The 25842-nt window shown below is 40.5% G+C and overlaps 1 protein-coding gene across 5 annotated transcripts in view; it reads left to right on the top strand.

The window, feature by feature from the left end:
• Positions 1–25842, top strand: part of DGKI (diacylglycerol kinase iota) — a 199452-nt gene that overhangs the window by 163954 nt on the left and 9656 nt on the right. For all 5 annotated transcript variants that reach the window (XM_058804468.1, XM_058804466.1, XM_058804467.1 and 2 more), the window contains 3 exons: positions 6453–6478; positions 20920–20957; positions 22515–22635. In XM_058804468.1, coding sequence (XP_058660451.1) covers positions 6453–6478; positions 20920–20957; positions 22515–22635 — 185 coding nt within the window. The remainder of the gene's footprint in view (positions 1–6452; positions 6479–20919; positions 20958–22514; positions 22636–25842) is intronic.

Below are 25842 nucleotides of genomic sequence, written 5' to 3'. Positions count from 1 at the left end.
AGATATTTATTAGGAGGCCTCAATAGGTACATCTTGGGCAGCACAAGAGCCCAGCCAGGGCTGCACCCAATATGAACCCAAAATGGTCACAAAAATGGACAACTGGTCACGAGGTCTCACATTTTTATAAGTTCTGGTTCATTTACATATTGGAGTTAATTGTCCAATTACACCTTTAGGTTATTAAGTCTCATCCTTCTTGTTTTTCTCTCTTCAATCCACATTGATTATGTTCTTAGGCTTGAGATTTGGACTTGGTCCCAAGCTAGGAAAGGAATTGTTTTGTCTCCCTACTCTGTGAAGAGAGCTCACCATCTTTAATATGCAGCTCAGAAGTACACTCTGAAGCAGTACAGAATCTGAAAAATATAAAAGCTACAACTGAGGCATCAGAAGTTACAGAGATGCTAGAAAGAATATGGATCTTGTCCTTTAGTAGGATTAAGAAAGGATAAGATCTCTAGTGTTTGTCTCTAGATGGTCATTGCAGGTTACAGGACATGTCCAAACAGATTTCTGCAAACTGATAAATAACTTGAATGGAATTTCTCAGATTCAGGGGGCTTTGCTGGTCAGCATTTTCCCATGTGTGTGAGGCAGTATAGTCATTGTCTATGAGAAATATTTGAGAGGAAAGAAGAACAGGACAAATGAGGTAGTAAAACCAGAAAGCTTTGTAGAGAGAATTAAAGAGTTGCAGAACAACTTGGTTGGGAACAACTCTGAATGTCATCTAATACAAATCTTCAGGATAGATCCAGCTAGATGAAGTTCAGAGCTTTTTCCAGATGAGTTTTAAATACCTTCAAAACTGGAGATTCAACAATCTCTTTACACAGCCTGTTCTTCTCTTTAATCATCCACATGGTAGAAATTTTTTTCCTTAACGTCCAATCTGAATTTCCCATGTGCCAGCTTGTCACTGTTGTTTCTTTCTTCATGCAGACTCTGTCTTCTTTATCCTCTCCTGTTAAGTAGTTAAAGGCAGCAATTAGATTTTGCCCAAGCCTTCTCTTCTTGCTTCCATAGCTTTTCTTCTTACTTCCCAGCTTCCATAGCCTGTCCTCCTATGCCCACAGCATCTCTGCAGCCCTTCCTGGAACTCAGCCCAATTTGTCAATGTCTGTCTTGTTCTCAAGTCTCACAAGCATGGAGTAGAGGCATTGGTTTACTCCTCCTGAAGTGCAGAACATTGCATTTGCCTTTGCTGAACTTGCTAACTTGCTGTGCTTCTCCAGCCTCTGATGGTCACTCTGAGCTGGGAATGTATAGGATCACAGTGAAAGTGTAGGGAAGCTCTTAGAAATTCTTAGGCTTTTATTTTTTCATCAAGTGCCATGCCCAGACTGAGCATTATCTGCTCCAGGAAAGAAAGCAGTTCTGCCTTTCTACCAGTAAAATTATGTACTGTTTGCAGCTAGGACTGCAGGGGACTCAGAGTTACAGGGGTATTGATACAAGTTGCTGAATGAGAGGGTTTCCTCACCTATATTTTAAAAACACTTGATGTGCTAAAATTTTTCTTCATTTGCAATCAGAGGATATGTGAATAAATCCCAACAGGGATTCCACTTTTGATTCTGAAGAGATGCACTTGCAAAATGAGAAGGAATGGGTTTAATTTGACAGCTCTTGCTCTCCCCTCATCACAGGCAGCTGTTGTCAGACTGAATTAAAAAGTTTGCAGAACTACATTCCTTAAGCAGGAAGAAAGTGGAATGGTCATAAACCCCAGTAGAATTGCTGCATAGAGATTGTTATTTGGCCTTTAAATATTAAATGGCTGGTTTTAAATAGGTCTGGTGCAGATGGTTTCTGCTTCAGGTTTATTGATTAAAATAGCTGCTTTACATCAGCTCAAACTTTTTTCTCCAGAGGCTTTTGTCTTCATGAATAATGTACTCTTTTGCTAAAATTTTGTTAGAATTCATCTCCTGGAGTCTGGCTGTATATCTCTGGGTTCCTAAGTCTCAGTTGACTAGGCTCAAAATTGTGACATTCCCTGCACTTCCCTCCTTAGAAATGAATATTCCTTCTTCCACCCAGCTACTCTAACAAGCCTAGTGCTTGCACATTGGGCTGTGCACTTGGAAACAGCTCTGACTGTTTGGCTCCCGGAGAGAGGTTTATATGATACTGAAGCTTGTCTTGCCTATACTGAGGATTAGATTTCTGCAGCAATTTATCCAAATCCTGCAAGAGTGACTGGGAAAATTCCAGTGAGCTTTGGATCAGACAGTGAATTTGGAGGCCTGTTGTGGTTTCAGGTGGGCAGGTCTCATGCCTTCTATATTGTAAGTATTCCAGTTTGCTGGATGCATCCTAGTGTGTGTAAGATCTGGCTTTTTTTTTTTTTGCACCATTTTAATGGCTTTTTTATGCATTTCTAAAGATGTGTACCTTGATTTCTGGAAGATGCTTAAGGATTTTTTGTTAAGTCCAAAGGGTATTGTTTTGCTTGTATAAGAAGTGGTGGGACAGACCTTGCACAGCCTCCCCTTGCCGGCTGAGGCTTGCAAGTTCTGTTATCCCTCTGGCTGAGTTTGCCACTGCTGCAGGACCTGTAACAAAAGAGGGCAATGAACAGCATGGAAAGCAGACAGAGTAGATAAGATCTTTCTTGACAACGTGCTTTTCCTCCTCCTCCCTTCTGATCCTCTTTCCTATCACAGAAATGTCTTTACTCAAACTATCTGCTACAACAATAGATGTTTGTAAAACCAGAACAGGGAGAAAGTCAGATTAAAGCCTTTGATGAAATATGTGAAATCAGGCTCTCCAGTTTCATTTATGCATGGGAAAATAAATATCACTGTTGGTAGAAGAGATAATTGAATCTCATGACTCTGGAAATGTAGCCAGTCACAGATAATCTGGCCTGCCTTTACTCTCTTGGGGAGATGGTGACCCTTGCTTTCTACAAGTTAATTTTACACCAAGATAAAACCAGAAGAAAAACCCAGTTGATGTGTATATATACACATATAAAGAAAGAAGTTATTCCATTCTGAAATGGCCAAGAACAGGATATTGCAGTGCCTGAACCTTTTCCTGAAGATTTTTTTCTGTTTTGTTTAACCAAATGAAAATCTCTTCAAGATGTCATTTGGCAAAGTGTTTTGACCCAGGTGAGACCACAGATCTTGACAGTATATTATTTTTCCTGAAGTATCTCTGACCTGTCTCTAATTATTTTTTTTTTTTTTTTTAAGGCATGGAGGCTGTTAAGATGATAACTTGCTCCTTTATGACAGTGAAACACATAGCCAGGATCAAACTGGGAGGGGAGCTGACACGCACTGGACAGATGGTTCCTGTGTGGGTGTTAGCAGATGAGAATCCTCCCTTCCACTGGAACACCTGTCTGGTGACCAGTGCTGCCACAGTCTGTCTCTCACACCTCTCTCGGACCCGAGGGAAAGATGTGTGACCGGAAATATGAGCATCTACTGGATTGTTTTGTCCTCTCAGGAAAGCCCCTGTGGCTGTGGAGAGGGTGGATGTGGTTTAGAGCAGGTCATTAGGCTTTCTCTCTTTCCTCCCTTAGAGCCTGCCATGAGCATGGGCTGGAGGAGTCAGTGCACAAAATGCCCAATTCCATTCAGTGTGGAGGTTTCTGCAGCCTCACTTCCTCCCATCACAGCTACAAACAAGACTCCCCTTGGTGCAGTTAGGAGAGGACTTGAGCAGTTAGGAAAGCCTCCCTCCCCCTGCTAAATTGTATGGCCTGGAATTGTAGGAAGATGCTGAAAATCCTCTCTGCTCTTTGCCAAAATTCTTCATGTCAGTGGTGGAGCAAAGGAAGCCCAGTCTGTTGTGGTTGAGCCTTTGGTATCTCCAGTGGTGGAAGCTCTCATTGAGGCTTTTCCTGTGGCTGGGATATTCAAAACCTTCCTTCGTGGCTTTGCTGCTACATCAGAAAAGTTGAGCTTATGCTATTTTGTTTCCTGGTGTGTGCAAGCAGGAATTGACTCTCTGTCAGTTAACGAGGGATGAAATGAGCCAACAAGCCCAGAGTTTATCAGAGTGAGACAGAGAGGTGCATGTGTACACATCAAGATACTGATATAAACCTGATGAAAATGATATAAATAGGGTTATATAAACCTTATTTTCTCAGGATGCCAGGCTACACAGTTACTTGATGGATCCTTTCAAATAAAAGCACTGCTAGTAGCGTAAACGCTAATGTTACATTTCTTACAAACATTGTATTTGAGATATGCAACAAAGCAAAAAGGCCAGTAATATTTTGAAAAATATATAATAATTTTAGGCACACAAAATATGAATAAACATATTTTTCATCCTCCTCTTCAATCAATGCTTTAATTGAGAAGGCATTGATATTGTAACAACGTCTCTTCTGTTGTTGATGCTTTAAGGAGCTAATGACATCTGTTTAACCAAGCGTAAGGAAGAGCCAAATTATAGGATAATCTGTATTGTTTATTTTATTGCTTCAAATAAAGAACTGAAAGGTGATGAAACTGGGCAATTAAGAAACAAAACAAAGGAATATAGTTTGCTGATGCAGTGAAATACTGCTTTAGCAGTGGGTGGAGGGTCAAAATATGTGAGCCAAGGAACCTTGCATGACTCTTGCATGTAAAAATATCTTCAAGTATCTAAAAACTTTCACCTCTTGATATGACCCATTCTGATTTGTTTAACCTTGTAGAAAATGCAGTGGCTTTTGATCTTCAGAAGGGGTTCTGCTAGGAGTTAAAGACAAAATCTGTAACTAACTAGTCAAAGCAGGACAGTTCTAGTGGAGCCTGCTAAATCCTTTGGGTTACCTGCATTCCTGCTGTATTTCACACACATGGCTAAAGGGTGAGGACAGAGCTAGCCTGGCTGGCAGTAGAGCAGGATACATGCTTAGGATGTTCAGCAGCAATCAGAGCCTTTAATGGGAGTAGAGGATTAATTAATTCCGATCCATACAGACACATTGGCTTCTTGTGCAGCCAGAATCCTAATTAGGCAATCAAATCTTTTTCCTTTCACAGTGACCATTGCTCCAGCTGTGCTCTAACTCTTTCCTCTCTTTATTTGCAAATCTCTCTCTATTTTACAGCAAAAAAATTTACATACTTTGGCAGGAAAACTTCCTTCTTTTCTTTCAATTTTTCCTGTTTGCATCTACATATTTGCATATCTGCTTCTGATGTTCTATAATCCCTCAACCTTCATTTTCAAACCCTTGTTATGAAATGAGATCATGACATCTTCCTCAGCTCCTTTATTCCTCTAACCCAGGGTTGCTTCACTTCTTTTCCCCCCTCCAGCCCTCAGCCCCTGCTGGCTCAGTTAAATATACATGTGCTCTTTTCCCCTTTGTTCCTTCCTTTCCCTTCACCCCTCTGTGGCTGCTTTTCTTATGTTGGCTTTCATCTCTTTGCTGGCAACACTAACATTTTAAAATCTTTCCTAATTTGTTATTTTTGCGCATTGTTGTGAAATTAAATATCTTGGAAAGGAAACATGGGTTGCCCCACTCGCTGCAGGAACAAACTCATTGGGTGGGAAGGCTGTGTATGGAACTGAAATCTGTGCTGGGAAAGTGCTGAGGAGTGGTCCAGCCCTCTGGACTCTGCTGTCAGTCTGGTCTGAGCAATGAAAGTACATCCCAGATTCAGCCCCATGGTTAACCTCAGTTTTGCTAAGCCACGCTACTGCAGCAAAGGCTAAAATGGAGTGCCAGTACTTCCATGTCCTTTTGTTCTGGGTAGTGACCAAGACCATCAGGAGCAAGATCCTTAGTGATGGGAACTGAGACACAAATCCCTGGAATTCACTGGGATTCTTCTCTTAGTCAGCAGGGACACTGAGAGGTCACTTGTGTTTCATAACCCTTCCCTCTCTTGGGGTATTATCAGAGTCCTAATCCACTGGTTAGGGTATCCCATAACTCTTGAGTTGGGGCTGGTATGTGGCTTTTTTCTGTACTTACATCTGTCCTGACATTAATTTTTTTTTGATCTGTTGTGTTACTTTTTTGAAGATAGCATGAGATGTTATTAATTATGACTACTGTTTTATGCTAACCACTACATTGATTTATGGCAAAAAATGGGCGCTATATAACTGAGTTCCTATCAAGATGTAATTTCCTTGACTAACCCTAGTTGTGAGGTTTTCTCCTGGCAGTGGCAGTAGCAGATGAGTTTCTGCCAAGTATCTACAGACAGTCTTTGCAGCAGTCCTCACAGAGATGGCTCCATATGCTCACTCTGGCCTGCAGAATCTGCTGCTAGATGACCTGTTCAGTTCTATTTCTCTTTTTTCTTTCTTTTTTGTTTTGGTCAGGTGCCTTTCACTCCTCTCTTCTAAGGAATAAAGAATAAAAATTTCAAATTACCCTATATCTCCTTCTCAGACTGAGACTGAACTTTATTTTTGACCTTCCTTTTACCCAAGATTGACTGGATTTTGTTGTTTTATTTCAGGTCACCGGTTTCTTCAGAAGATCAAGGTAAGATCTGTTTTATAGATTCTAACAGCATATTAAAAATGAGACCAAAGACTAGTGAGTAAGCTCTGTTTTAACATAGTTGTGGTGGAGAATGATAGTTTTTTTATAAAAATGAAACTTTGATGTTGATGAAACTTTGTTTCTGTAGACATTAAGTGCTTGATCATTTGGTTAGTTTAATTGGGACTGACAGAAGTTGTTGAGTTATTTGTAAAATGAATCTTGCTTAATCAAATGGAAATATTGCTGGAGTTTACAGTTTATTCATCCAACTGTATATGGCTTCACCTGTGGAAAATGTGTGGCTTAAAGGACGATACAAGTTTTTGCAAAGATAAGCACATCTTTTATGACTGTCATAGGTCAGCATCTTTTTCACTGAGAGGGGAATGCATTGTGTTTTAAAGGCTTAAACACACATTATCTTGGCTTACCAGTAAAGTCAGTGTAGTAGGACAGTATGGAGTTTAGGGCAGTTAGGCTCTTCTACATGGAAAAATCTCACAGCGTGAGTGGCAGGTTATGGCAATATGTTTGCTGTGAGGGAGACTTGAAGGATCTGATCTTTCCCTATGACCTAAAGAGGGAATTTGTGATGACCAGCTGCTTAATAATGTGGCAAACTTAAGTCCATCTACAGTATATAAATATATGGCTACATTGGTACTGAAATCCAGAGACATGCTCTGGAGGGGTGGTAATTGCATTGCCAGAGTTGCATAAGGAATGAGGAACAAAAAAAGGGAGACTGACTGAGACAAGAAAGCTCATCATGTGTCTCTGAACTGGGAACACTCTTTTGGTCCAAAAAAGAAATATCTGTTTTCTTCTGACATCCAATTTGTATGCAGTCACACAATCAGAACATTTTCTGGCCAATACTGTAAGCATCACTCAAGAAAGATCCAGATGGGAATAGTGAGGACTGTTGCAAGTGGAGGTGTAAGGAGGTCTGAGCCTGGAAGTGTGTCACTGAACTATGCTCACTTGGAGTGTGGAGTGACTAGTTAGGTATCAACCTACATTGTCCTTGGCTCCAGCCAAGATTTTCAGCCCACTGGAACGGCTCTCAAACATATTGTCATTAATAAACTCTCTTCCATCTCCTTGGTGAGTCCTTCCTCAGTAACAAAGGTTGTAAAGAAAGCCATAAAAGTGAACAAACACGCAAGACCAAAGATATATCTGGCCCATCTAGTCCATTCCTGGTGTCTGGTAGCAGCAGATCCTGTGACAAATAAAAGTATGACACTGGCAGAAGTATACAGGTTTAATTTCCTGGTATGCCCTGTTAGATTTTTATGATTTACAGCTCATTGATTTTGTGAACCAGATGGAGTTTTCCTGTTTAATAGTTCATCTGCTTTTTACCATGACCACAGCTTCTAATATTCAGCACAGGACTGTGAGAAGTTAGCAGTATACCTCATGTCTCCATCTCTCAGAAGAGATTTGAAATCATTATGGTCTAATATACTATTTCAGGACCTGGATTCAAGCTGCATCTCAGTGCATAAACCTGTTAGTGATGGGCTGCTCTTGCTATTTCATTTCCCTTGCATTTACTCTATTGCTTCATCTTTATCTATTAATGGAGCAACAGACAGTGTGTATGCATTTCCTTGTGTGTCTTGAAAGGTTAGTATTTCATGCTGTTAGAATGCTTTTCTTCTTCCCACTATTTTTATACTATTCGAGTTTTTGACAAAACCTTCCGGTTTGCCATCTACCATCTGCTGCCATGGTTTGGCTTTTCAGGTTTGATCAACATCTCTGAATAGCCTCTTCCTTGCCTTTCTTCTCTTTCTCTCACAAGCAACCTCTTCTGAAATGCAGAGTGAAAGGCCTTGACCAATTAGTGATGTGACAGTGCCAGTTATATTACAAGTTTTGTGACCATGGAGTTTCTAACTAGGTTTGTCATCCCTATAAATATGTAGGAGCTTCTCTCAAGCACAAAAGATTTCCCATTCCCCAGTGACTTTTCAGAAAGAAGGGACCAATACTTGAATTTCCTCTATCCCACTCTGTCAGCTACAGAACATGGTAAATGGGCACAGTCCTGAAAGGAAAATGTGATAAAAAGTGCTGTAGGTGTTTTAGAGTCTAGAAGGTTCTCAGTCCACTGAGACTGCATGTGTGGAGCCATCTCAAATTAGCCTTAGATCTCAAATCTCTTATCTAAACAAAAAAGAGGGTCCATGAGAGAGCTGAAAACTTCTCTCTGAATTGCCTGTCTTTTATAGTGTTTATGCAGACGTCTCCTGGTATATTGCTCTTGGAGTATGTATCTTGAAATCAGTTTTGAGACTTAGATATTTATTAATAATCAGTACACAACTGTGTACCTATTCAATATGTTAAACATTTACTTTTCTTTATAAGGCAATAATGCTTTGGGCTGCACAGTGAGGGAATATCCAACAGTGGAATAATGTACCTTCACTGTATCTACATTCTGTCCTGTACTACAGCTGCTCTTCACTATTATGGACCATTCTAGTGCTGATTTTCCGATGATGTGATATGTTGATCATTACTGAGAAAAGGCTCTTTCCCTGTTGTGTTGGATCTTTTTTTTAACCTCCCTCTTTGTTCCTGATCTTTGTTTTGTCTGCTTTAATATTCAGTTGTCACTTTTTCTTCTACTTTTTTTCTGTGGGGTTTTTATTATCATCCACTTCTTGCTTTTTAAATGACTCTTTCCCATTGACCACAAGGTTGCATTCTGTGTGGATTTTTGCATTGTGCTCCTCACCTTGGTTTCTGAATGTCCTGCTTCTGCTCCAGTGTGGACAGACTACTACAGGCACAGTGGGAAACAGTAGCTGCAGCATCTGTAGTGTTCTAACAGACTTGTACCAGAATTAGCATCTAATGTGAGTGGCACTTCCATTAATCCCTGACAGGACAATGCATTATGCTGTCTTGACAAGGGGTGAAGATAAAGCACCATCTGTCTGGGACTGGGCATCTATTGAACAACTGTAACTGCACACAAAGCTCCTTGTTGTGGACACGTGTTAGAGGCACCTTTATCAGTTACAAAACAGGCCCATTTTAATTGGCACAGAAAGGGAAAGAGCACTGCTAGAAAATCCCAAACTTCAAAAGAAAAAATACCCAAAGCCTCTTAAGGTTTGTGTCTTTGTTCTTGGTACAGGTAGCTAGGAAATAGATAACTAAAGAGTGAAATCCATCAGCTTTTTCTTTCTTTCTTTTTTTAATAAGCAAAAGGAGTAGAAAAAACTCCTAATCCTCTAATGCTCTGATTGACAAAATGATACAAGCCAAGTAAATCTTAAAGCCTACCAGTTAAGACAGGGGATTGATGACTCTGAATAAGGACCTGTTCAGCCAGGTACACCCTGGTGCAGCTCCATGGCCTGCAGCCTTGGAAATCAGTGATTTTCTTTGGGTTTTGGAGTTAGATAAGACTCAACAATGGACAAGTGCCAGGCCCACAGAAGACCTGGAGACCTGGTAGATGTCATGATAGAGGGCCAGGCAAGTCATCTTTTAGTGAAGGATATCACCTGCTACACTTTTGCTGTATAAAAAGTCCTGGTGACATGCCCAGGAGATCTGACACTGTTGGAGATTATTGCATCTATTGTTTCTGGAACAGGAATGGTAGTGTGATGGGAATGCAGACTTCTAATACATCATCTAATACACACTCATTGTCTGGTTATCCACTGCACACTTGTTGTCTGGCTATGGTGAGGTGAATGGCTGAGTTTTACCAAACCCTTCATTCACCCAGCACCTTTCAGAGCTGCACTGCATTTTGTGTGCACACTGGATCATGCCTTCCCCATTGGTATTTACAGCCACCCTGCAGAAATCTGCATTAAATATTCACATTTGTAGTTTCATCTGGCCAAAGTTAAGTTTTCTCTACTATTCTTTGTTTACCTTGTATGTTGGGGTTGATTCTTCATCATCACATAAACAGTTGAAGGAAATGACCTTAAAAAGAGTACAATGAATTCTATTTCTAATTCAAGTATTCTGAAAAAAACCCCAGCAAACTCTTGAGTGTTTCTATTAATGGTGTAGGGGCATTGGTGTGTTATTTCTGTCATGGCAACTTGGAGCTGATGCTGCTCAAGAATTTTGTGTCTGACTTCAAACAGAGGAGCCTTGCCTTTGATGGAATTACTCAGTTTTAAGTAGCTATACTAATGCACCTCAAGTAGCAGGCAACCAGAGCTTAATCCTTACACACCTGAGTTGCATCCTGATCAGGAGACCAGAGGTTTCAAATATTTATATCACTGCTCTCCTATTTACTTCTCTATAAACCAGCAAGTTTGGGCTTTCTGCCTAGTTTGCTTCCAGCAGATGTGTGGTTTTGTTGCATCAGCATTATTTCTGTGGTTTAGGGTTTGTGGTTTTGGCCATTTTGTGTGTAATAGAATCAAAATTCATGAGGACAACTGAGAAATTAAGACAAGAGGGAAATAGATTCAGTGGAGCAATTTTGAAGACAGTTAATTATTACAAAGTGATAATATTATACAAGAGATTAAGATAAAGGATGGGTTTTCTGCTTGAAAAGACAAATAGGAACACTCAGAGGTCTTTCAGATTCTGCCAGGTGCTGGTTCCATGCCATGGAGTCACTCCATGACTTGGAATCATCCAGCTTGGATATCCTACACCTAGGAGGGATTTGTGTAGAGCCAGGAGTGCATTAGAAGTAAAGTGAGTTTATAATGGTGACTTCTAAATTATTCTCTATTAGAAAAAAATTTCCACAGGGATTGCTTGGCATGGGTTCAGACTGGAAGTTTTAGGTGGGAGGTGTAATTCTGTCTCTGGAGATCCCTCTCTGAATAGAGAGAGCTGTTATCTGAGTTATAAGGAAGGGACTGATCAAGTGTGCGCATGGAAGGCAGTGGTGGCTCCATCCCACACAGGAAAATGCTTTGCTCTGCAGTGTCTGCTCCTGCCTTGGAGGCAGAAAGCCCTGTCCATGCTGGCATTTGCTCCAGCTCCATTAAAGAGAGGAAATCTAAACACATGCAAGGAGGAAGATGGTTGCAGGAGTCCCAGAAAGTAGCACAAGAAGGAATAGCACTTCCTGGAACCTCTGATAGATGGGATTTCCTCTTGCCCATGGTGGCCTGTGGGAATGCAGATTTCACTCTCTTGGCCTCCTTTCTTCTTTCTGGAGCCACTCTCCACTAATCTTGAGAGTCACAGTCTGCAAAGGGATGTTTTCTATAATTTTGAAGCAGTCTGCCATACTGATGAAAAGGATGAGCAGGGTGCTGCAGATGAATCCAAACATCTCAGTGCTGGTAGAATTAAAAAAAAAACAAAGATAAAAAAATGAATGGCTATTTTATACACCAGAGGCCTTCAAAAGAGAGTGAGGAGGTGCTGTATTCTTCATGGTGATGCTGCAGCTGTTTACCCAGCAACAAATTGAGATGCTGTGGAATGCTTTTTCTGTGCAAATTAAAGAGAGTATGGGAGGGGTTTGAGGGAGGCTCTGGACTGCAGGTATTTATTTTGATTAATTAGCCACTTTGGGGAAAAAGCCCTCCTGGACAGTGTTTTGAAAGTGGCTGTAGCTGAACTAATAATGCCTTGGGGATCTGCTCTTGGGTTGGTTCATTTTCTTGTCAGTTCAACAGAGGCTGGTATTGATGCAGACCCAGGGTCCCCCTGGTAAGAGAAATCATTCTGTGAAGGCACAGGTCTAGGGCTGAGGGAGGTCCTTTCTGGATAAAACCTTTAAAAGGTGCCTACACCCACCCTCTCATCATATCCAAGCAGTTTGAGGGGTCAGCAGGTGTCTGAGAGGGAGATGTGGGCATCTGTTTAAGTAATAGATGAAAACAGAAAAACATTTATTTCACCATGTCCACTGCTATTATCCTTTTCCCCTCTGGAGGAAGTATGAGTGAGGAAAAAGTTGTGTGACTTGGAGTGCTTGTTTTCAAGCAGAAGCTCTGGGTAACCTTGCAAACTACTTTGCTTCTGGCTTTTTTTCTGATGGAGGTTGCTCATGGTCAGATAAGAGTGGCAATCACTTCACCCACTGAAGAATTTGGCTAGAAAAAATATTCTTGAACTGAATTTTGAATTTTCCTCCTGTGAAGCCCTAGCTTTTTGAGGAAGGGTTATTTAGATATTGCCAGGCAAAAGCACTGCAGCCAGACCTGCAGTGGCAAAAACCTGAAGGGAGAGAGCTAAGAGTGCCTGTGATGGGAATGCTCCACAAAGACAGAGAAGAGGAACAGTGTGGCCCACAATGCTTCTTTTTTGTTCTATTTATTTTCAAATTAGAAATAAACCACTGCCTAATTATTTTGCCTAGACTTATCTTTCTGCCAAAGTAGTGCCACTCTATTGATAAAATTACTGCATTAGTCAGCCAAAGTCTTCCCTGTGATCTCACTTCATCAGACATTTTCTTCCACTGCATCACTCCTGAGAATGACATAAATTGTTGTCTTGGTTTAAAAATAAATATGGTGGAAGGGAAAAGGAAGGCAAAAAAGTGATGATGTGAGCCAGATGGTGCTTAGTTTATCTGTGACTGTTCTTTGGGGTTATGAACTATTTACAAAAGAAGTCCCCTTTTTTTTTTTTACCATCTTTTCCTTTTGTAAATCTGAGTTAAATGGTCTTGCAGCAAAAGTTCAACATTAGGGTATGAATGCTTTCACTCCTAACTATCGACTGCACTCTCAGCTCTGCACTGGTGCCACATAAACAATTCAGGTTGGACTCTAATTGGCATCAAAGTAGCTTTAAACTAGTCTGAGTGAAAATGGGGCTTTAAAGGGAGCTTGAGTGTAATTTACATCTGCTTGAAAGCCTCTTTATCCTTCCAGAGTTGTATGAAGGGACTTCTGTGTAAGTGAGAACTTGGCCTTTCTTCCTCTTCAACAAGCATGTGTGGCTATTTTTGCCTTCCCCTCCCCTCCTTCTCTCTTACCAGTGTTTTGGTGCAGTTGTTTGAATTTTTAAATTCTTAAAAGGTAAATGTTCATAATGCATATTTATAGCCACCTGAGTAATGATTGATTTTTTTACATGTTACATTTTTTTCTTATTCACAAGTTATGCAAACAGGTGCAGTCAAAACTGTGTCAATTCTCCAAATCTGCATGGGACGCAGTGCTTTTGTAACTAAAGGACAGCCCTCAAACATTTTAGAAGGGTTTTCTACCTCTTTATCCAATCCTAGAAATAGATGTCATTGAGGTATGATTTATTCAGAGGGCCAGCAGACTTCAAAAGTGTCTCTCTCAAACCCCAAGAGGATGTGTGCTAATGCAGGTTTTCCTGTCCAGGTGAAATAGTTGAAGATACTGTGGGAAGACTTTCCAGGTGTGTGTGCCTGGCTGCTGCTCAGCTGATGTGCTGCTGAGCTCTTGGTTGCTGCAATGTTGGTTTTCTTGGTCTCTTTGGAGTACTTTGAGCTCTCAGGATCTTTATTTTGTTCTCTTTCATGGAAAAAGTGCCTCACAACAGAGCTCTTGTGACCTGCCTAGACTGATGGTGTTGCTTTCAGGTTCCATAAGAAGCCCAAGACTTTTTTGAATTTGAAAACCTGTGGAGAACTCTTGTTTAACACCTGTTTCTTTAGGGCAGTGGTAGCAAACAGATATATTTTGGAAAAAATTAAAATTCAATGAGTCTTTGCTTTATTCAGCACAAGGGATGAATTAGGCAGGAAACCTCTAAACTGCATCTAGTTTTTGCAGTCATATTTCCATCATGCTTCTTCTGTAGTCTATGGGGCTTCTCCAGCAAATTCAGGAACATGTTTCCATTCCCCGTGAACGCAATATAGTGAATATTTTAGTGGATATAGTGAATATATTCACTATTTTCAGGGAATTCAGTGAATATAGAATAAGTGATATATGGTGAATATATATCAGTGAATATAGAAGGGAATATATTTCAGTGAATATAGGGGATATCTTTTCAGTGAATGTGGAAGAAATGTTTTTACCATTTATTTCTGGATTTTTTTTTTGCCAGCATCTAGAAGGCCCCTTAACCTGCAAGGTTTCACTTCTGTTCCATTTTTTCATGGTTTTCAGTTGTCACTTCCACTACTTGTGGGTGCATAAAACACATGAAGAAAAATTTAATTGCTCCTTTCAGTCAGCTTATCTTCAAAGGAAATATTTAATCATCATCAGCTTTGGTGAGACTTGAGATTGTCTGTAGATCAAAGACCTGTGAGCTCACAGTCATTCCAACAAAGCACTATTAGTTTAGCAATTTAATTTCTCAGTTATGTAGACAGTTTGGCATGTGTATTTTATAGGTGGTTTGTGTTTCTTTTTGTAACTTTAAAGCAGATAAAATGTTGGAAAGAGACAAAATTTTTGTAAAAGCTCAAGTGCAGAGATTTGTAACTTCTCTTCAGGGATCCATAAAATTGTTCAATGGGATTGTTAGGCCCTTCAGAAATACCAAGTGAGTTCACTGCTCTGTGTCTTAGGTGCCTGTTTCTCACAGTCCTCTCAGAAGGGAAGTAATCCATAAAGCAATTCTCTGTGGTACTCCCCACCCTTTTCATCTGCAAGGCTGAAGATCATGGCTAGAATAGAAAAAATAACAGTTCTGTACATTTCTGGATAAGTTATATTACTGTCAGTTTGTCATAAACCCTTTATGAACAAATTGTTGTTTACAGAGAAAATAGTGTATTTCTGAATGGACTCCAGTCTTTTGAGAGCATAGCTTTTGGAGTGATTGAAATAGAAGTTATTGATTTCTTTAAAACTGGTGAGAAATAAGTCCCAAGGGCTTCTTTTGTTATCTTTTCCCTAATGCTGATCTTTAACAGCTCAGAGGACTCCAACTGTGTAAAAGTACTCTTCTAATCAGGGTCAACTTTTAACTTCTCCAGATGTAAAGCAGTAATTACTTTAAATTTCTGACTCTATGAATTACACAAAGGCTAAAACAGCAATAAAGGGTTGGAAATGTTCTAGAAGCTAATGATAGTCCAAGTTAAGTTTAATAACGCTCAAAAATCTGATGATGTCACCTTCTCCTATAGTTTCTTCTCCATTATCAGCTCTACAAGGTTTGAATGAGGCAGTATTTTATGAGGTATTCCTTAAGAGTTCCCCTGAGCACTCTAGCAGGAGAGGGTGGTGAACACTGACACTCAAATTCTGGGCACTCCACACCAAAGCTCTTGTATTTTTTATTAGCTGCCTCCAACCAGTAAGAAGCATTCAGCACTGAAATGCTGATGGCATATCAATTCCAAATGCTGAATGAGTGTATTAGATGTGTCTTAGAAAGGGCTGGACAGGTGCAGGCATTGTCTGTTAAATGAGGTTTCTGCAAGGAGCTGATCACTTCAGATTATCAACTCTCTTACTGTGTCTTTTGAAAGAGCTAAAGGTTTCATGAGCCCTGATTCTACTTGAGATCAGAGAATCACAGAATGGTTTGGATTGGAAGAAACCTTAAAGAACACCTAGTTCCAACTCCTCTGCCATAGGCAGGAATGCCACTCATCAAACCACTTTGGTCAGAGCACCCTCCTCCAACCAGGTCTGGAGTTTTTGCAGCTGAATTCTGCCATCATTTCCCATGTGCTTAAATACTGTCATGCTCTGATTAGATGCATTGGTACCCCAGTATTTTTTAACTCATGGTAAGATGCATTATTGCAAATAATATTTTGCTGTCACACTGCATTTCATTCATAGGTCTATAATTGCCTGCATTTAAATTATGAATATGACAATTCCTTGGTGTGGTACTTATATTTTATAACATAGTTTTAAATAATTCTGTTCCCTTCTTTCAAAATTTTTAGATCTTCACTAGAGAATTGCTTCTAAGTGTTGAAAACTTCCAAGTTGCTGTACATTTTTATCAGCATTCCTTGTGGCTTAGTTGGTACAGAAGTAGTGGTTTCAAATATGGCATTGAAAGAGTCGGATCAGCTGTGCAGTCTGACTAATAAAATCTGGAGGATATTTCTGGTTTATGAATAACTTTTACTCAAGTGAAAAGACATATTACCCTGTACTACTGACAGTGGCAGGCTGTAGAACCACCCTGTTCTTTGAGATTCTTTTCAGTGCAGACCATCTCCTTTTACTGTCTCACTAATGATTATTCAACTTAATATCTTCCATGTCAACCTACTTTAAGCCAAGAACCTTGTGATCTTGAGATATTACTTACAAGGTTTTGTAAGAACTTTTGTCTTCATGTTCCTTCTGAAAGTGTTTGACCACAAAGTTTCTGGTGTGCCTAGTAACCCTGTATCTGTCCTTGGTGTTAAACTGATCAGCAGCTTTGGTATTAGGAGGAAATTTTTCTGCAGGGCACACAGGAAGGGGTAGCTGTTTGAGGTTTTTCCATGCATGTGATGCTTCTGAGAATTTTCATGGCTTTTGAAGTGAGCAATGCCACTCTCCTGCTGCATTCTTCTGATGTGCTGCAGTCGTGGTCTTTGCCTGACATTGATGAGCCATTCTCATTCTGCACCTGATGGTGTATGAGGAACTGAAATGTCCAAGACCATGAGTATTGCCTGGTGCTAGGAGTATCACACCTCAGAAAACCCTAAAAGAAGACTTCTCATTTTGCTCCTGTTTGGTTGTCATTCCTGGAGGTGATCAGACATGTCCTCTGGAGTCATGTCATTCTGAAAGATGCCCTCTGCCTTAGTTTGATTCTTAATTTAGATGCTGCAGGTTGGAGGTAATTTTCTCTAGAGCTTCTTTAGTCTGTGGAGCACAACATGAACTGTTGCAGGGCAAAATAGGTTATTTTTTATGGAGAGTTATTTTGTCTTCTGACCATCCAAGCAACCCTGTGAGACCGCTCAGGCATCTTCAGCCTCTGAAGTAATGGAGTATGAATAGTTCCCTCCTCCTTTCTCTGATGCCCAGAGACTGACTTTTTTTAGTCAGTGTAATGACTGACTTTGCAGCACTCTTTTAATGGTGCTGGCTTCACATGCAGAGCCAGAGAGAGCATTTGTTATTTCAGAAGTTAATTTTGTCAGGGAAACAAAAAATATTTGTTGTAACTCAGTGACATTAACATAGATTTTTAGAATATGGAATAAAAATAGCTGTTTCCAATGGAAGCAGTGGACACTAACACAGAAATTAGATGAGTGATATATGCCCTAGGAAAAGTATTGTTTTTAGCATGAAAGTGTGCTAGTACTTGTTTATCCTGTGTCTCAATTTCTATTAGCTTGCAGCATTACCACAATTCAATTAGCAGCCTTTTCAACATGGCTTTTTTTTTCTGTTGGTGCATTATGCACCTGTATCTGCTCAATAATAATTTATGAGAGGTGGAGAGGGGCATGTGTGTGAGGGGGTTTGTTTTGGTGTGGGTGGTTTTCTGGTGTTTGTTTTGTTTGTCATTTTTTTTGTTTGTCATTTTTTTGTGTTTACTGGTAGGCCTGGGAACGGTGGGTTTTTGTTTTTGGGTTTTGTGATTTTTTTGGGGTGGTTTTTGTTTTTGTTTGTTTGGGGCTTTTTTTTTTCTTTTTTTTTTTTTTTTTTTTTTTTTTTTTTTGTGTTTTTAGGGTTTTTTTTAATGAAGATTATTTTCCAAGTTGGGTAGTTAGAGCTTTACTGAGGAGGCAGCCTGGGGACCGAGTGCTTCCTCAATACTAGAATAGAGCACCCCACTTGCCAGTTTTGCCAAGCTGTCACATCAGCAATAAAGGTACTTGCTAAATAAATACTAATACATTTTATTAGTAATGAGAAATGCTTTTCTTGGGAGAAACTGAGTAAACAATGACTTGATTTTAATATTAATTAAATCAAGTGATTTTTGACACATCTTTAAGACCTGAAAGTATATAATATATGATAAAACAGTGACATAGTCAATTTTATGTATTATAGCAGTGGTGGAGTGTTGTTTAGAAGAAATAAAACAATTCTCATTTTAATGCTTCTAATTTTAAGCTAACCTGGCTTTGCATGTTAACAGCATTTTTCTCCAACTTCTCAGTCTGCTCTCTCTTGTCAATGCCATCTGCTTGCTTGCTTCACCACCTCTTTAACAACCAGGTGATTTTTGCCACCTTCACCCTCCTCCTCAGTATGCCCAGCAGCCCCATTTGGGTTCATGGGGTTAGTGTGCTAAGCAATATTCATATATTTATGTAAACACACTCCTGATTCTAAAGAACCTTTCTCCATTTCTGGCTCAATAGCTTCTAAATCTTCCTCTGCTGGGGCATACATCTCTGAATTATTTCACTGGTGTGTAATCTCTTGTTATTCCAGCTGGTTTTGTTGATCTGTAATGCGTTCATTTATCCAGTAGGTTCTACTGTAGCAAAGCACTTAATTTTAAGAGTGCAGGTAGACTTGGCGTGAAAAGAATGTAATTAGCTCAAAGCTAAGCACTTGCCTAAATGCTTTGCTGGATTTGAGGCTTAGGAAAGAGATGAAAAGATTGGTCTAATTATGTTGAATTTGTTTTAGAGCTGCTTTGTCCTAATAGCCTTATCACCAGACCACTTCTGATTATGGATTTTTGGTGTAGAAGATTTTTCACATCTTGTCAGGCTTTTCATAGAATCTCTCTCTGGTTTTTTTGAACTGTAATCTTCAGCGTGGCTTGCATAAGAAAATGTATCACTGTCTCTCAGGAAAGTGACTTAGGGAAGCTAGGTCTTAAAAAATTGGATGTTGAAGGCAATGAAAAACTCATGTCACCAGTTCATTTGATTTTCACATATGAGTTGTGCAAAATATTTATTCTTTAGGCTACTGCAAGTTCAGACTGCCAAAGCCTAAAGAATAAAGGTGTTAGTAAGACCAGATTGACCAAAAAACCAGAGGGAAATAGATAAAGCAAATGACATGAGTTAAATTCTGCTTTGCTATTAATTTGGGCTGAGCAATTGTTAGAACTATTGGGAAAAAAGAAGTATGTCAACCACTGAAAATAAAAAGTGAAGAATTTTTAGCTCTTACCTGCTGGTGTTTGCTTTCTTCCATTCCTAAAATCTGTGTGTACTCGCTCTCATAGATGCTGAGGGTTCTTTTAGGATTTGGTTTAACTCATGGTCACTGAAAAACTGCCCTAAATCTAAAGCTGCAAGAATTGCTGCTACTGCTTCCTCCAGACAGGCTTAGCTGGACTGGGGTTTTGCTTTCCCAGTGCTGTGTGGCATGAGGCATTACTGAGACCAGAGAGCTACATAATAGCCCCAGGTGTTGTCAAAGAAAAGGACATTTGTTGAGTTGCCTTTGAACATCCTTCCTCTTCTGCAGTGTTTGGCTTGGATGCCTTGTCATTTCTTAAGGTGTAGCAAGCTCATCATGGAATTCCCACTCTACAGTTTCCTGTGTGTTATTTTTTCAGAGGCAGGGCTATACTGTGCTTCTCTTTCCACACTCGTTCCTGCTTACTCCTGTATGAGTTTTTGGCACCTTTATCAAGGATGGCACTTGGGGAAATGCTTAATTTGAGTGCACTGCCTAGACACAAAGGTAGAAATGGGTTTAGATACTGTTGAAAAAGTGTGAGTTGAGGCAGATGTTTAGTGTTTTGGAAGATGCAAACCACATAAGTGCTTTCTCAGACTATTCATCATTGTTTTTCACAATATATATCATGATAGGGAGAAGGAGGAGAAAAGGACACACATAGTCATAGGTTTGTAACAGCTTCTCTGGGCAGTAGGGGGTCCCAGGCTTTTGCCTCCCTTCTGTTTTTAACAGGCTCAGGACAGACACTAGTGGGTAGTGAGAAGCTCCCAGCTGTTTGCAGCTCTGTCCTGCCTTGTTGTGAGCCCTTGTCCACTTTGTCTCTTTTTGCTTCCATGTCTGTTTAAAATACAAAGGCTGCTGAGATGAGGACTGGCTCTTGCTCTGTCTTTGACACTGCCTGCCAAACCCAGGGGACTTGTTCCCCTCTGGCATCTCATAATGTATATGTAATACAAGTAATTGTTAGGAAATTTTGCTCTGTCCCTCAGTCATCTACAATTTGGGATTCTCAGTGTACTGGGGATTGACTCCATCATCAGTGTGACAAAGTCTGACAGGTCTGTAGATAGTTTCAGGTTCTCTGTGCAGATAACACTGATATTTTCAGTGATGGTTTAGGTGCTGGAAACTTGACCTTGTGCCCCTTGTGGACACTGTTGAAAGGTCTCAGAAGAGTCTCAAATGAAAAATTCAGACAGAAGCCTGCAGTTCCAGAAGAGCATTGGAAATGATGGCTTGATGTCCATACGGCTTTCATCACCATGGGTTGTCTTTTTCCTTTCCAATAAGTGTCAGCACAGGGTTTGCACTGGTTTTGGTAGTACATGAGAATGCAAATGGACTGAGGGATGCCAGCCTTAACTTGCAGGTGTTGTGAGCTGTGTCCTCAGCTGTGGAGCTGTATGCATAATGCTTTCTGCCTGACATCAGTTTTCTTTTTGTCTTTTGCAGCACTTTTACAGGCAGTCATATCTGGTGATCTACTGAAGGTAGGTACAGAGCACTGAGTGTGCACTCACATTTTTTTTCTTGTCAGATATACTGTACATTTATTACACTTCTGCTCAAATCACAAATAGGCTGCTGTGGGAACTTCTGGCAAGTGCCATTTTACAGCCTTTCCAGGAAACCCTGAACACTAGGGGAACACATCATTCAGGTGAGGTGTGAAATTTGTGTGAATAGGGTCTGGTGTTAGCCAGAGCCTTTTTGCCCAGGATTCAGAGCCCACTGCACAGAGCAATGTGCCAGTCACTAACAGGGAAATTGCTATATTGACAGTGTTGAACAGCAGGGTAGTTCTGACACAGCCTTACACAGGAAAGCATATTTTCCACCAGCGAGGCTGGTGGCCAAGACCCCAAGTGCTAGCTTGCTCAAAGTCTACCTAGACAACCACCAGACCAGGTAGAGCAAACCTCATCTGGTGGTTTTATCACCTAATGGATGTCTCAAAGCATGTAGTGGCTTGGTGTAGTAAGTTTGGGAGGCAAAAACACTCATGCAAAATTTTTTGTGCCAATGACTGCACTCCCACACCAGACAGCCATTCAGGCTGCCTGTCTCAGTAGCCAAGTCAGGATCTGAAAACATGCTCTTGAATTTGGATGAGGACTGTGATTAATGATTGCAATTTCATCTGTGAGAAGCCAGCTTGGAGCCATTTGTAAAAATGACAGTGCTGTTAGGCCAACTTTTTGCCTGCAGGTATTTTGCCTCCCTTCTATACCACTGCCTCAGCTCTTGTGGCTGCAGCAGCTAGGGAGCAGTCCTTCAAGCAGTCATCATAAAAATATTGTCTCCTTTACACTTCTTGAAAATGTTTTGCCTGAGCTGGCTTTGATGGGGAAACTCCTTGTCCTTCTTCAGTGTACTGCATTATAAATGAGTCCTCACTGTAGCAATTCTCTCCTTTTTCTGCAGTGATCTGCAGAATCCCACCCCCCTTCCCCAAATTTTGCAGCATTTCTGAGACCTGCCTGATTGGTGTTTTCTCTTATTCTTACCCCATCTATTGCTCCCTCTTTGGCCAGCCCTGAACAGGGGCACTGTGACAAGGGAGGTCCATGACAGTCACCTCATCTCCTTGTAGAATTTTGAATTGGAGTTTCCTGATTTAGTCAGAAAATATTTGACTCCTGTGCTGAGGAAAAATGTGAGTCTTCAGCAAAGAAGCCAGAACTTTTTATCAAGTGCATGTATTTTAATATACCCCAACAGCATTACCAGATGTGGTTTGCAAGCATTTGTAGCAAGCAATAAATCCTCACCAGTAGAGTAGCAATGTCTCATTGTTTAGGATATACAGGCTGTTCTCCTTAACACATATAATTGTCAATACTTCTGGTTTCAGATGTTTTATATCAGGGCCTAAAAGCTGGCTTTAAATTAATGTTTTATTTTATTCTATTCTATTTTATACTAACTTACAATGAGAAGCAGTAAAGAACTTACTGACATATTTGTTTTTCTCCTCCTCCCATCTTATCCTTCTCTATGCTTTTTCTCTCTCTCTCTTTTTTTTTTATTTTGTTTTTTCCTTCTAGTTCATAGAATGTTGTAAAAAAGGAGCCAATTTGTTAATCCAAGGACCTGATCACTGCTCCTTATTGCACCATGCTGCCAAGACTGGGAATGGTGAGATGGTGAAATACATCCTGGAGCATGGTGAGTCCCAGGGGGCAGACCCACAGAGCTGTACCTCAGCCAAGTGTCACTCAGGCAAAACCACACAGTGCTGCTGCAGGTGGCCTCACTCATCTGTGGTGTCCCTCAGTGCAATGTCCACCTGCAGCCTGTGTGAGCAGGAGGCTGGGAATGGGGTAGCAATGAGAGTGATGGCTCCAGGTAAAGTGTGAAAAGAAGAATTAGAATCACTTTTGAGGAGGGTGGTGTTTCCATGTTTGCATCAGCTGTGAAGAGGCAGTGTGAAGCTTTAGTTAAAACCTCTGGCACAGGGATCCTCTGAATTTCTTTTCAATAAGAGCATATGTTGTAGAAAGCATCTAATCTCTATGAAAACATTTACAGTGACAAAGAGCCCATAGAACCATTGTTATTATTTCAGCATTTAGTAACACACTGGTCAGGAATCTGCTTCCTTACATCTAGACAAATTAATCTAGTTTCCATTCCAGCCTTAGAGTATTATGTCTGTTAGATTCAAGACCACCCAACAGCAAAAACTTATGATGTCCATTTTGTATTTATGGACTGTGATCATGCTATTGCCCTTTTTTCCTTTTCTCTCTTCTTAGCTTTGTCAGTAGATTAGAGGCTATGCAGCAATTCTTTTTGTGTCTGAGGCAGTCACATTTAGGAGCTTCTGCCTGTTGAACCACTGTAACCTTGTTCCCTCACTGCTGGAGAGTGGCACAGTAAAATAGTCACTGCTCTGCACATAGAGCTGAAGTCACAGTTATCATCCTCCTTCACTGTAGGAAAAGTTTTCTAGTCTGAACTCTTCTCTGACCCCACTTCAAAATATCAATGGCTATTTTGGCTTCTGGATGTCAAAATCAGCTACATTATTTCAGCAGCAGTGCAAGTGTGAGCACAGAGACTGTCTCTGGTAATTAGAATAAGTGTTAGCTGTTGCTCCAAGGTATTGCACAAATTGTACAGAGAGAAGAAAAAAGCACAATGCCTAAGAAGGGAAGAAGCAACAATGCATCTCTTCACTCTTGACCCCTAAGATAGGTATTAACATATAGGTGTCAGGTACTCTATAGGTACAAGTTCCTGTACTGTCAGCAGCAATCTGTGACTCAGTTCATTTGCTCTGGTGTGGCAGAGGCACTTTTGGTGGCAGATGGAAGTGAGGAGGGCATCCTTAATAGCAGCAGGCTTCTGCCATGACTAACTCAAAGGACATCTTAGTCAAGGTAGTGATTGGAGAAAGTGATTCAGGAACAGTTACCTGTGCACTTTATTTATTTAGATAAACATAAATGTCTGATGTCATTGGCCCTTGGATGTCCAGGGCATTTGATTGGGTCTACAAGAACACACAAGGCTCAGAGGAGGCCTGACCTGCACTGACAACCAAAGCCCAAGCAAGCATCTCTCTCATTCCAAGTGCATCCCAAGGCTTTTGCATAGCTATATCAAACAGCACAAAATATCTGTCTGTGGACTACTGAACCATGCCCCAAAAATCTGACTGAGAGGGGCTGAATTGTTATTTTACTCCTTTATGTATAGATACCTACACATGGATAGGGCAGTGCAGCTGGCCTTGTATCCAAATAATGACTGGTTTTCTCACCAGTTCTAGCAAACCTTACCAGTGCTGACTCTACCTTCTATTTACTGCTCTGGATTGTTGCATTAGTCACAGTGCACACATGTGCCACTGAATTCTGTAGACAGGCATAATTTTGCTTTATTTTCTTACTGCCCTTGGTCTCTTCTCACACTACACATGACCTCTGCAAATTCATCAATGCCTCTTTAGGATTTTTATTAGACACATAAAGTTTAGCTTAGTGACAGTCTGGCCCAGTTACTTTGATGAATATTTAAAGTGAGATAATTTAAACTGATAAGAATGTAAGCAGGGAATCCATGGGAATTTTGGAAGTAAATAGAGAAATGTGAGGGATTACAGACTGTTAGACAAAGACAAATCAGAAGGTTGAGCAAATGTCAGCTCAGTTCCTCTCTCCCTTCTTTATCCCCAAGGATGGCAGGAGGCTTTTGCAGCTTTCCAGACATATGTCCTCTGGGCTTCTCCAAATGCATTGTTTGTTTAACATTCTCTGGGGATCAGGAGTGCATGGGACAATGCACAATCTAATAGAGGCCTCCTCTCTTCTCCCACCAAGCAATTAATGAAACTCATTTCTACTCTGGGCACTTCTCAGCCACAAACGAGCTCTCTTGCTGAATCATCATCATCATAATGCCCTTGTTTTTCTTTGCATTCTCTGGCATTTGGCATTTTCTCAGCATTAATTACTGTACATGACCTGATCCAATGCTACTAATATCTAAGGGTTTCTCTGTGTGGAGCTTCTTGTTTCTGACAATATCCACCCATAAAAATTTCATAAAAATGAGTCTTACTTCTGTTCTGGCAATTACCTCTGCCCAGTCAGACTTCCTCTGGAGTTTGTCTGCTTCCCAATACATGGGGAATAGTGAATGATAATAGGAGTTCCTCTGTAAAACATCCTCAAGCACACAGCAAAGAAAGTCTATTATTAAGCACACAGGGAAAAAAATCTTCTGAATATCTCTAAAAAGCAACTGCAACAAAAGAAGACAAAACCCACTGCTCCAGGAACTTTACTTTTCTAGTTTGAAAAACAGTGGGATGAATCCAATGCAGTACAGGAGTGGCACACATAGAACTAGAATTATAAAAGAAGGAAAATGGTGTAGTGGGGCTAAAGCTGTCCTTTATGGAGATGGCCTATTCCACAAACATGCAGGGCACATTTATATGAAAGGTTATTCTGTGCTCATGATCAGAATGATTTCAGATGTTAAGGGGAGGATAATTTCTTAAATTAGAAATAGCAGGGATGAGTCACACAGGGGGACTGCTGTGCAGTGCTGCCAGATAATTCACGGTGGCCCAGCACAAGGCTGGAATAGCAGCTGAAGCACCAGTGTAGTAGGTGTCAGGACAACAGCTGCTTGCTGCTGCAGGAAGAGCTGTGCTGGCTGCTGATCCAGCACAGCAAACAGTTTGTGTCTATCCCCTGTGCAGGAAGGGCAGATACATAGAGACGCAGACCTATCACTCACTCAAGATTTCCCACCTAAAACAGAAGTGTTTCACTTTTAGTAGAAGGGTCAGCTTTAAAAACTTGTCTGTAGCTGAGGTAAGAAATGCTTAGCTGGAAACTGAGGGCCAAACTCAGTAGG

The sequence above is a fragment of the Ammospiza caudacuta genome, chromosome 5 (assembly GCF_027887145.1).
Source record: "Ammospiza caudacuta isolate bAmmCau1 chromosome 5, bAmmCau1.pri, whole genome shotgun sequence".
Lineage (NCBI taxonomy): Eukaryota > Metazoa > Chordata > Aves > Passeriformes > Passerellidae > Ammospiza > Ammospiza caudacuta.
The sequence above is the reverse complement of the archived record's forward strand: the minus strand, read 5'-3'. Positions and strand labels throughout refer to the sequence as shown.